Source organism: Pipistrellus hanaki (assembly GCF_964339955.1).
Source record: "Pipistrellus hanaki genome assembly, chromosome: 18".
Lineage (NCBI taxonomy): Eukaryota > Metazoa > Chordata > Mammalia > Chiroptera > Vespertilionidae > Pipistrellus > Pipistrellus hanaki.
Window position 1 is genome coordinate 15,678,098 of NC_140520.1, and position 12,438 is coordinate 15,690,535.

The following is a 12,438-nucleotide window of genomic DNA, read 5'->3' on the forward strand; positions in this document are numbered from 1 at the left end:
CCCAAAGGCAAACAACTTACCATTTATGCTATGCCCTTAGTTTTCCCTATAAAAGGGAATTAACTGCCTACCAGTCCATGCGTTATCGGGAAACTGGGGTGCCTGCAGATGTCCACGATAGAGAAGGAAACTACTGAACGCAGAGAATTCTGGGAATCAAATCTCATATTTAGAGGAGGTCTGGCTGGATTTACTGTCATATTTATTTCTTTTTTATGAATTGGAGCTTTACCTCAATTATGAGTGCTCAGGTCCTATGTGGCTTATGATAAGACCTGGTGACGAAGCGAACACAGAGCCCCGGAAGCTTGCCCTCTCCCGGGGTTCCGACATCAGCCAGGGTTCCAGGGAACTGGCCACTTCCGCCCCCATCCACGGGGCCCACCTACTTCCGCCTCACATAAACAAACGCTCGGCGCCTGCGTGAGGCGAGCCCCTTGCAGCCAATGGGGTGCCAGGAACAAAAAGTCAGTGACCAATGAAACGCTGGGAGGTCTGGATGGCCGACCAATGGCGAAGCCTCGCACCCGGATATGATTGCCGGCTCTGAAATGAAGCTCCGTGGAGGAGAGGCGCTCCCCATGTGGCAGGGGCTGTGGGCGCCGAGTCGAGGGTGAGCGTGTTATTATAGATTCGGTGTCTCGCGCGTGCGTTTCACACGTGGGAGTCCTCCCTTTGGGTTTTGAATGGGGGAAAAATCAACGTGGCTGCTTGTCTGTGGAAGGAAAGCCCATTGAAGTGTCCCGGAGCCAGCGTGGTGGGAAGCCCCTCCGTTGGTACCTCCCTCACAGGGGGTGGGACCGTCTCGAAGACGCAGCCGCGGTGTTGGAAATATGAATCTCTTACCTAAGAGCTCCAAGGAGTTTGGCTCCGTGGACTATTGGGAGAAGTTCTTCCAGCAGCGCGGAAAGAAAGCTTTCGAGTGGTATGGGACTTACCTGGAACTGTGCGGGGTGCTGCACAAGTACATGAAGCCCCGGGAAAAGGTAAGCGCGCCTGGCAGCCGAGATGAGAAAGGGAGAGCGAGAGCAACAGGATGAGAATGAAAATGAGAGAATGAGAATGAGTGTGTGTGTGTGTGTGTGTGTTCGTTCGTTCGTCCCAGGTTATCCTGCACACGGTAAACAGGGACAGGCATGGGGCCTTTAATTGGGCCCATATTTTCAGGATTTCATGCATCATTCTGGTTGAAAGACAGTTAAAAATATATTTTTTTAAAAAGGTTTGAGATAAAAGACTTCCCGCCCCAGATCATCCTTCAATGAATAACCTCACTGAAAGAATCACTTATTTTAGTAACTCAACCTAGATGTGGTCTTCTGTGCATTTCTGTCACCGCATCCTTATGAAGAAGGCACTAGCCATGTTTCACTGATACACAAATCTGTCATCAAATAATTGTAGTGGGGCCCACTGAATTTCAGGCAACGTGCTCAGCCCTTACACTAGAAGAGCATTAAGGTATAATGCCCTGGGCTCAATCCCGAAGAGAGGAGTTTTGACAGAGGTGGGCTTGTACTGGAGGTAGGAAAAGGGTAGAAAGCTTTAAGGAAGTTTTAAGCATCGAGCCTTGTGCTGTGTGTATGTTTGAGTGTTTGATAGTTGAATTCTCATGATAAACTCTGAGGTGAATGGTGTACACACATTATACAGATGGATAAATGAGGCTCTGAGATCTTAATATAATACAAGTAATAAGTGGGCACATGGAAATTTAAACTCTGGCCCATCAAGCTCCAAAGTTTAGGCACTTCTCATTGTGTATACCGTGCTTTTCCAGAGATGGTGACATCAGGGTAGAATTTTGAAGGATTAATAGGAGTTTACTGCATAGAGCATGAGGCAACAACTTGTGTATTTAAGTTCAGCTTCAGAAAATACCAGGATACCATGAGGAGGAGCCAAAGGCATGAGTGGAATAGGGTTATAAACTAGATTTTCAACAGTACAACAGATAGGAGATTTCAATTGTAACTACTTACTGCATTTGGATTCTGTGACTTCCTACCAGTTCTTGAGCAAAAATGCCTGATTCAGAGAAAAGAACAACCATGATTAGCTTGTTTCCATAATATGGAAAGCCCATTTCCACATGACCTGCATGGCTGTTGCTGAACGTGATTTTCACTAGTGAGTCCTCTAACCAAAGGTGTTTTAAGGTGGAGCCTAGAATCAGCTCTGTAACGGCACTCTCTTCAGTGACATTACACACAAAACATGCAACAGCCAAGGCGAGACTTGATTCCTCAGCACGTGTGAAGCTCATTCCTTTGCCTTAGTCGCCTCCATCCTGTCTGTTCCCCCCCCTTCAGGTGCTGGTGATTGGGTGTGGTAACTCGGAGCTCAGCGAGCAGCTGTACGATGTGGGCTATGAGGATATTGTGAACATCGACATCAGCGAGGTTGTCATCAAGCAAATGAAGGAACGCAATGCCGGCCGACGGCCCCGGATGAGCTTCTTGAAGATGGACATGACCCAGATGGAGTTTCCGGATGCCTCTTTCCAGGTGGTGCTGGACAAGGGCACCCTGGATGCTGTCCTGACCGACGAGGAGGAGAAGACCCTGCAGCAGGTGGACAGGATGCTGGCTGAGGTTGGCCGTGTCCTGCAGGTGGGCGGTCGCTACCTCTGCATCTCCCTGGCTCAGGCTCACGTCCTGAAGAAAGCAGTGGGTCACTTCTCCAGGGAGGGGTGGATGGTCAGGGTGCACCAGGTGGCCAGCAGCCAGGACCGGGTGTTGGAAGCAGAGCCTCGGTTCCCCCTGCCTGTCTTTGCCTTCATCATGACCAAGTTCAGGCCGATCCCTGGCTCCGCCCTCCAGATCCTGGAGCTGTGTGCTCAGGAGCAGGGCAAGCCCGTGCGGCTGGAGAGTGCTGAGCGGCTGGCCGAGGCGGTGCGGGAGCGGCAGCAGTATGCCTGGCTGTGCAGCCAGCTGTACCGCAAGGCCGGGCTGGGGAGTGTGTCCCTGGACTTGTGCAATGGGGACACGGGGGAGCCACGCTACACCCTCCACGTGGTGGACAGCCCCGCCGTGAAACCATCGCGGGACAATCATTTTGCCATTTTCATCAGTGAGTTGGGATCCGTCCCTCTCTTCCCTGGAAGGGCTGGGCTGGGGCGTTGGTGGATGGGTGTGCCTTGCTTGGCTGGTTTCATCTGGCAGGGATGGTACTTTGAGAGGTTAGACTGGCCAAGGCGTGAGGAAGAAACAGTAGCAGCCCTCCGGGTACCTTAGATTTGAAGCTTCTTTCTCCTCATCTTCCATCGCAAAGCCTTGGCGAAGTGGGAGAATGGGGTTGGACGGAAGGAGAGGAGTCATACAGATGCATTTAGGCAAACCACACACTGTAGAGATGGTAGTTACCTTGTAACCTTAAGCGGTGGGAGCTGTCCAGGCTCAGGTCTGTAGCCTTTAAGCTGTGGGACCAGGGGAAATTGCCCAGTTTCTCTGCTGAATTAGAGAGCTAGTGCAGAGCAGTGGCTAAAAAAGGTCAGCTCTGGAACCAGGTTATTCGGGTTCCAATTCTGTCCCAGTCACATCCTGGTGATGGGACATTGGACATGTTATTTGTTTTCTGTGCCTCAGTTTCCTCATCCGTAGGTGACCTCATAACTACCTTGTGTAGTTGTGAGAAGTGTAAAAGCTCTTAGGAAGGTGCCTGGCACGTGATAACTGCTTTATGGACATTAGTGTTATTATTAAAAGGAGTAAACGATACCAGATTTACATTAATAATGTTCAGAAAGGAGAATATGAGAGAATGCTTTAAAAAATAGAATATTTTAGATAAATGCAAGGTGTCGATTGGTCACGCTGGCCACTTGTTTCCAGATGACTGAGCCATTTTCCCAAGTATTCCATAATCCTGCCTGCACCGGTGGGAGCAAACACGTGCCCTGGACGTGAGCATGGAGCCTGCAGCTGGGCTGCCTGGGTTTGAGTTCCAGCTTTGCCATTTATTAGTTCATGACTGGGGCAAATGTAACTTCTGTCTCAGTTTCCTCATTTGTACAATGGGACTAATACTACTACCTGCAGCCCGGGCCATTGTGAAGATTCTATGTGCTTCTATTTGTTAAGTGCTTGGAATAATGCCTGGTATGGAATAAGCATTAGTAGTATTGCTATTTTTTCCCCTTGCACGTGTGCTCACACTTCTTATCCCGCCCTGGCCCTGTCTCATGTCTGATGGCAGCTTTGCTCTGGGCCTTGTGCTCCAGGGACTCGAACCCCCTCCGTGGGTCACAGTTGGAAGGGATTCTGGGCCTGGGCAGGGCCTGGCTCTCTGCCATGTGGTCATGTCGGTAGTGGGCTCGAACACTCTTCCCGGGACTCCCTGTCACCAGGCGCCTGTTTCCAGTCCCCCAGGGACGGGAGACCGAGTGGCTCTTCGGCATGGAGGAGGGCCGGAAGCAGCTGGCGGCCAGCGCTGGCTTCAGGAGGCTGATTACAGTGGCCCTGCACCGGGGTCAGCAGTATGAAGGCATGGAGAGCATCCAGGCCGAGCTGTCGGCCAGAGTCATGGAGTTGGCCCCGGCCGGGATGCCCGCCCAGCAGCAGGTAAGGAAGCTCGGCAGCAGCTTTCACAGGTCTCTGGAGAAGTCACACTGGCAGCCGGGAAGGCAGAGGGTGTCCTGAAAGAAGCTAGGGCAGGCTCTGTGACCGTAGTCGGCTCCTGGAGGGCATGTTAGCAGCTAAGAGCTGAGTGGGCATCAATTACATTTCTTTGCCCCAGGCAGCGTGAGGAAGGCAGGCGGTTGCCATTATTGAGACCCACAAGGACATCTGGGGGTAGGGTTGGGGGGGTCTCAGACTGCATAGAGGTGGCATGAAGGAGATGCTCCAGGTCTTGCAGACTCTAGCTCTTCATTCTGTGAATGACTTGGACTGTATGTCTGTGTCCTCACTTGTGCACAAGACTCTCTTGATCCTTTGCTGCTGCTTTTTTCTTTGTTTTTTGTTTTAATCTTTATTGTTGAAAGAATTAAATATGTTCTCTTTATTCTCTCATTGACTCCTTCTAACCCACCCTTGCCCCTTTTGCTCCTTAGAGCCATCATTATCTGAGGGTAAATGGATACTTTCAGGATATGAGCATTGCCGGTCTGGGGTTTTACTGGGAAGGAAACTGGAGGGTTTTTTTTTTTGTTTTTTTTTTTTGCCAAAGTGGTGATATGGAATTACCAGTCAACATGGTCTGTCTGATGCCATCCTGGTCGCAAGGCAGGGTAATGGGCAGGTGACTTTATTCTTGACAGAGGGGAAAGCTGAGTGATGTACGGATCTGAAAAGAAGAGTAGGCTCCCGATTCCCAGCCTGGGCTCTGCCCACGAGGCTGACTTGTGCTTACGGAGGAATGTATTTGAGTCTTCCTGGTAGACTTGGGGTCGGTGCCCATCAGAGGGACCCAACTCCCGTGGGAGGTTATTTGTGACCTCTCACCAGTGCCAATGTCTCTGCCAAGACCGGAATCCCTGGTGATCATTAAATATCCATGTAGGTCTTTGAAAAGCAACAGATGTAAAGACTGGAAAAAAGGAAAGAGGAAAGTTTAGGGGAGAAATATATTTTTCTCCTAATTTTTTTCTCCTGTTTAGAATAATGAGAGAAAAGGATGAGAATGGCTAAGAGAAAGGAGACATCTCTTCACGTTTGGAGTGGATGAATTAGCTCTGTCATCTCCGCTGGATTTTGTTATCTCATCCCCGTTCATATTTCTTCTCTCATAATTAAAGTCTCTTCTTAAGGTTCTCTTGGGCTTTGATTGTCCTGGATTGTTGAAAGTGCTTTTGAGGATTACCCTTGAGAAACTCCTGTTTTTCTTGGGGGAGATCCAACTGCATTTTATAATGGTTTTGCAGGGGATCAGGGGATCAGTTAGTTTTCAGAAAGGTAAGTTAAACCTTATGAGATCAAGTCAAAGGCCCCAGAGAAGAACTGGAATAGAACGACACATTTGTCGAGTTGTTCTGCCCAGAACCATGGCATGGATTTCCCAGATACACACCGGGGGAGGGGTTCTACTTTCTCATGTTTCTTAGCTGAGCTGGTGTTTTGAGTGCATCTCTGCTGTACCTTCAGGTGCCTTTCCTGTCTGTGGGTGGAGACATCGGGGTGCGGACCATTCAGCACCAAGACTGCAGCCCCTTGAGTGGCGACTACGTCATTGAGGACGTGCAGGGGGATGACAAGTGCTACTTCCGGCGGCTCATCTTCCTCAGCAACAGGAACGTGGTGCAGTCAGAAGCCAGACTGCTGAAGGGTGTGTCTCACAGAGGTGAGGCGTCAGAGGCACATTGGTGGGACTCAGATGGACATTTCGGGTGGTCAGAAGGACCTGGGAGCATGGCCGAGATGTAGGACAGACCTGGGTACCTGTGACCAGAGGCACATGGCCAAGTGGGTTGTCCTCTTATACCATCTGGGCTGTTAGGGTGTGAGTGACCATAAGCGGAGTAGAGGTCTGTGTTCTGTTCTTGAGCCAAGCCTGGCTGTGAAATGATAAGGAGCAGGGCTAATGGTTTCCCAAGTAAACATGATCATCACTTTAATGCCTTCCGTTTAAAAGCCACTTGCTTTACAAGTTCCACATTCGTCTGGGTACTAATTCCACAGGGCTCTGTAAGGTGAGCCTTTCCTACTGTCTGAGTGGTACAGTAGAAAGATGATTGGCATTGGAGACAGGCAGTCCCAGGTTCATACTCAGGCTGCACTACCTATTGATTCTGGACCTAATTATTAATTCTTCAGATCCTTACGTGTTCTATCTGCCAGTTATAGGAGCTAAAAGTGAAAAACCTAGGATAGCAGTTGGCATAAAGGAGATAATTGTAAGTCCTTCCCTACAAGAATTTATGAAGATTCTGTTAGTGGCCTTATATTTCTCATAGGAGTGGTACCAGGACTCCTAGATTGAGTTTTCTCAGGCTTTGGGGTATGTATATCTTTACCATTTTCCTTTCCAGACTCTGACATGTAACCAGTTCAAACTCCTGCATATTTAACGCTTGGGTTTGTGAGTGAGGTCTAGTCAGCCGCAGCCCACTGCCCCTGGTGCTTTGCTCTCTGAGGACCAGTGGACTAAGCATAGGACCTCATTGTCTCTCTTAATTTAGCCCAGAAGAAGCGGAAAAAGGACAGGAAGAAGCAGTCGCCGGCTGGCGCTCCAGAGGAGCCCCCTGCAGCCCCGGGGCAGCCCATCGATAAGAGCTACCTGTGCTGTGAACACCACAAAGCCATGATCGCCGGCCTGGCCTTGCTGAGAAGCCCCGAGCTGCTCCTAGGTAAGGGGGTCGTCACTGCTTCCCACAGTGAGGAGCATGGGAGACCACAGAGCTAATCAAAGGAGCTGCCTGTGAATAAGAGCAGTGATCACAGACTGACAAAAGCATAAACAGTCATATCTTTCTTATTCCCAACCTGCTTCTAAGTTAACCAACATCCAGATAACTTTTTCCTCAAACCAAAGTTGTAATGTTGACATGGCCTTATATGTCTAAGTCTGAAGTTTTTTCTTCCACTCATTTATTTAAACAATGAAGGTGTGAAGTACATCTGGTGAGATAGGTAAAGTACGCAGATCTACAGCTGTTCAGCTTGATGGATTCTTACATATGTATATACCCCACATAACCAGATGGAGCCTTTAAAAACCATGTCTCCAGGCACTGGCCAGTATGGCTCAGTTGGTTCAGCATTGTCCTGTGCACCGTAAAGGCACTGGTTCAATTCCTGGTTGGTCAGGGCACACAATCTGGGTTGCAGGCTCAGTCCTCAGTAGGAGGTGTGCAGGGAGGCAGCTGATCAATGTTTCTCTCTTACATCGATGTTTCTCCCTCTCTCTCTCTCTCTTGCCCTCACCCTTGCCCTCGCCTTCTCCCTAACTCAATAAAAACATATTTAAAAAATAAAAATAAATAAAAACCATGTCTCCAGAGAAATGCCTTTGCACTTAAGGGGAATTTCTGGCTTTTCAGTAATGCATTATGTGATTCTAGCTTGAATTCCTACTTAAAAACCCATAACAGGCAGTGCAGTCATAGCCTTCTCACTAATGACAGGTTTGGATCTGACCACAGTAGTGAAAGCGGTCATATTTCTGTTTGCATGAGAGCCGTCTTCACCCACAGTCCCTGTGTGTGTCCTTTGGCCCGTTGTGGCGTTGATCTATGTGGAATCCACTGCCTTGTGATCATGAACCAGGTGTTGGCCATTGTAGACCCCCATTTTGTAGAGGGGTCTAATAAGGCTTACGGTGGGGACTCTTGGTGACGAATGCTTTGGGATTTTTAAGGGGATACACTGGTTATCTTCTGGATCTGGTAAGGGAAGGATTGTGAGGCCAGGGTTGAGTTTTCAGATGTCAAATTAACTCCTAAATTTTGGGATGAGACAGGGAGGCCAAGCCCCTAAATCTGGTATCCCCTGGGCAGAGCCAACAATTTGACTTCCTCTTTTGCCCTCCTGAGGCTGGTACCAAACTTTCCTGTGAGCAGATGGTGACACGGTGCTTTCTTCCTGTATTACAGAGACCCCGCTGGCATTGCTGGTGGTAGGCCTGGGCGGGGGCAGCCTCCCCCTCTTTGTCCACGATCATTTCCCAAAGTCCCGCATCGAGGCCGTGGAGATCGACCCGTCCATGCTGGAAGTGGCTACCCAGTGGTTTGGCTTCTCCCAGAGCGACCGGATGAAGGTCCACATTGCAGATGGCCTGGACTATATTGCCAGCCTAGCGGGAAGAGAAGGTACTGCTGCTGGAGAATTTGGGGGTGTCAAGGGAAGGTTGATCCAAGGTTGTCAGGCCTGTAAGGGCCTCTAGAATCCATCTCTGAGAGGGTGGCATCAGCAACATCCTAGTCTTTTTCCTGTTGACTTGTTGAAATTTTGTCAGTAACTACAGAGTGCCCACCATATGTTAGCTCGGTCCTAGGGGCTAGGGTGTAGCAAGTACTACAGACTGTCTCCTGACCTGCTGGCGCTAACAGACAGTGGGCTTTTCTTTTGACCCTGCAGCATTAGCACCTCCTCCCCACCTTAAAAAACCTCCAGTATGTAGCTGGGTGAAGAAAGATGAAGAAAAGTTGAGGGGTGTGTTGGGAGGTATTTTTTCTAAAATCAGCCGGAAGTGAAGCCAGAAATAGAACAAAACAGCATTCATGCCAACTGGTTCCAAATCTCGGACGTTTGGCAATATCTGCACATGTTGTTGGTTGTCATAACCATTGGGTAGGGATGCCTCTGGTGGGAGAGACCAAGGATGCTGCTAAACTTCCTACGATGCAAAGGACAGCCACTGACGACAGTGCATTGTCTGACCCCTAAGGTCTGTAGTGCCGAGGCTGAAAGGCCCTGAGGCAGATGCTGCTCAGTGGGAATCCCGACAGCCCTCCAGCTGCTGGATCTAAGGTGGCGTTGATTCTAATATTTCATATCCCAGACTTAGGACAAAATTCCTATTCATGTTCTGCAGGAGGTCCCTTGATCCTTCTGCAAATTTATAGTTAGGCTCCTGGTGACTTGTGCTTTCCGGAGCCTGAGTTCCTTGGGGGAAAAGTCAGGTTGGCTCAGTCCTAAGTGAACCTGGGGGCTCAGGCCCACCTTTCCTGGTCTGCTCGTTCCATAACTGATGCTTGGTTCTCATTGGACCACGGAAGGGTGTGGCAAACCAGAATGACATTTTGGTGCTGGGATGAGTATATTGGTGCTGGGATGAGTATATTTGGTGCTGGGATGTGTATATTTGGTGCTGAGATGGACAGATGCTGCCTTATTTTAACTGCAAACTGACCACATGAAACGTTTTACAGGTTCCCTCTCTGAGGCTAGAGTCATTCTGGGGGCTCAGGCCCAAGATAGCTAATACATGTGAAGCATGTAAAAGGCATTTGGTAGGTCAGCCCTTAAAGGCTTAGATACCTGCTTGTCCAGATCAATGATTCTCAGCTCTGACTGCATTGATAATTAACCTGGGGAGCTGAAGAGAAATGCCAGGACTTCCGGGAGGTTTTTAATTCAGGTGGTCAAAAAGGAGCCAAGGTTCTGTAGGTATTTAGAAGCTTCCCACGGTGACTCAAATGTTTTGTCAGGGTTGACAGCCACTGGGACAGACAGACTCTTAGCCAAGTAAGTACCCTGCAGAATGGACTCCCGAAAATGAGACCAGGCTCCGTCTGTAAGGTGGGGTACTCACAGCAGAACCTTGGTGACGATTCCTCTGGATGGTGATGTCAGTGGCCTTCACATGCATATCCTCCCTGTCATCCTCCTGGCTCAGTCACCTGTGCCCACCACAGGTCACAGGAGAGAGGCAGTGCAGGAATGTAAGTGGCCTTATTTTACCCAGCAAAGACAAAAGCTCTCTTGCTTCTCTTTCCCAGCACGGCCTCAGTACGACGTGATAATGTTTGATGTGGACAGTAAGGACCCAACACTGGGGATGAGTTGTCCACCCCCCGCGTTTGTGGACCAGCCCTTCCTGCACAAGGTCAAGAGCATCTTGAGTCCTGAAGGTATGAGAATGAAAAGCTGGGAAGCGGGGATGGATGGGTCCTTCAAAAAAAAAATTTTTTTTTTTTTATAACAAAAAATGCACATATCATAAATGTGTACCTGGATTTATTTCCTTCCTTTGAACACCCCCCCATTACCAGCACTGAACACACAGCATTTCCAGCGCCCCAGAAGTCCACCTCTCTCCTCCTGTTTGGGATAACCACTCTCCCAACTTCTACCAGCACGTCTTAGTCTTCCCATTTATGTCCTATACAAATGCAGTAATCATACAGATGATAGTCTTTAAGTTTCTGTTTCACTCAACGGGATGCTTGTGAGATTCATCCATAATATTGCGTTTCCATGGATCCTTTCATTGCTGTGTAGTGTCATCGTGTGGCTGTAGCGCTCAGTCTCCCCCTCTGCTCTTGGCAGTGGGCTGTTTTGCTGTTGTGTGCTTTTCTAAGTAGTGCTGCCATTAACATTCGAACGATGCCTTTTGGTGAAACGCTGGCGGGTCTGTTGGGCATATACGTAGGGCTGTAATCGCTGGATGGTAGGTGAAGCGTATGCTCAGCTTTCGCAGATGCTGCCACCGGCTTTACAAAGTGGTTGTAGTCATTCACACTCCCACCACGACGGCAACGCTAGCTCCCAGTCACATTCCTCCCACCTGCCCCTGACTAGGCAGTATCTTATCTCATCTTCATAGCAGCCCATTTCAGAAGAGGAAACCCAGGTAAAGAGACCTGCCAACGCGGCCAGGGTAACAGCTGGGACTCCAGCCCAGGTCCTTGCGAAAGCTGGGGCTCTGAGTCATGTGTCTGTGGCCCCCACATTTTGATTTGGTGTACGGTGCTGTGGTGAACAGAGTTGACTTAGAACCTTAACTGTTGGAAGGTGACCTAGGCCATCCCTGGCTAGTTAATACTGCATGGTGTTTGTCAAGAATATAACATCCCTACGGAGTTGGTACATTCTTTCTTGGGGGCATTAGTTACTTTTTTCTCAAAGCGATTCTTTGGGAAACGGAGGATGGTGAAATCATTGGTTAGCAGCATAGGAGAGCAAGAAATGGGCTGATGTTTCCTCTGGTTTGCATATTTCCCATGCTTTTCTCATTCTGCTTTTTGTGTGTATGTTCTCTGCAAGCTGGCTGTCGCCGTTGGTGTTGTCTTAGCCCCCCAGCCACCTGGGGCAGAAATCGTTATTTTCAGAGCTGTACCTTGTCTCCACGTGTCACCAGATGTGCGGTCATTCTGACTCTTTCCTTCCCACCCTACAGGTGTCTTTATCCTCAACCTTGTGTGCCGAGACTTGGGGCTAAAGGACTCAGTGCTGGGTGGGCTCAAGGCGGTGTTCCCCCTCCTGTATGTCCGGCGCATCGAGGGGGAAGTGAATGAGATTCTGTTCTGTCAGCTGCACCCCGAGCGGAAACTTGCCCCACCAGAGCTCTTGGACATGGCCCAGGCCTTGGAGCGGACCCTGCGGAAGCCAGGGAGGGGTTGGGATAGCACCTACGTCCTGTCTGATATGCTCAAGACTGTGAAGATTGTGTGATCGATCGCTGGCCTCTCAGCCTCCTGCCCGCCTGACCTTGAACTCCTGGCCTGCCAGAGATTGACGAAATAGAACCCACCATACTTTACTCTTGGTTTCATACTCAGCTGCATGGGACCTTCAGCCTGGTGAGCTGGGAAAATAAAACCGTTCTTCCTGTGCTGTCCTCCTCAGTACCACTGGGTTGGTTGCCTTTGCTTCCTACACCGTGCCCGTGGGTAGAATTCCGTGTTGGAGCCCCCACCAGTCGCTGATGCCTTCACGAGTGAGCACCAAGTTCCTTAGGGAAAGAGTCTTCTTTCAAGAAGCTGTTTCACCTCAACTGTATTTCCCGCTTCTTTCTCTTTGCCTATTTCCCCCTCTCCTCACCCAGTACTCTATCCAG

General features: G+C 49.5%; 1 protein-coding gene across 2 annotated transcripts; it reads left to right on the forward strand.

Moving 5' to 3' along the window:
* The first annotated feature begins 533 nt into the window (after positions 1 to 533).
* Positions 534 to 12,229, forward strand: METTL13 (methyltransferase 13, eEF1A N-terminus and K55). Of its 2 annotated transcripts, XM_084865986.1 has the most exons (8): positions 534 to 986; positions 2,313 to 3,072; positions 4,363 to 4,562; positions 6,084 to 6,279; positions 7,118 to 7,285; positions 8,531 to 8,746; positions 10,379 to 10,510; positions 11,779 to 12,229. In XM_084865986.1, the coding sequence occupies exons 1-8, from the start codon at positions 834 to 836 to the stop codon at positions 12,051 to 12,053; spliced, it is 2,100 nt and encodes a 699-aa protein (XP_084722112.1). In that variant the 5' UTR covers positions 534 to 833; the 3' UTR covers positions 12,054 to 12,229. The 2 variants fall into 2 exon arrangements, with proteins under 2 accessions (XP_084722112.1, XP_084722113.1); XM_084865987.1 differs by lacking the exon at positions 534 to 986 and having other exon boundaries at positions 2,483 to 2,612.
* The last annotated feature ends 209 nt before the right edge of the window (positions 12,230 to 12,438 follow it).

What these genes read in the sequence shown, in the direction of transcription:
- METTL13 (XM_084865986.1), top strand. Translation starts at nt 834, where the DNA reads ATGAATCTCTTACCTAAGAGCTCCAAGGAGTTTGGCTCCGTGGACTAT. An exon ending in AAGCCCCGAGCTGCTCCTAG is followed by an intron (nt 7,286 to 8,530) that starts GTAAGGGGGTCG and finishes CCTGTATTACAG; the next exon opens with AGACCCCGCTGGCATTGCTG. An exon ending in CAGCCTAGCGGGAAGAGAAG is followed by an intron (nt 8,747 to 10,378) that starts GTACTGCTGCTG and finishes TCTCTTTCCCAG; the next exon opens with CACGGCCTCAGTACGACGTG.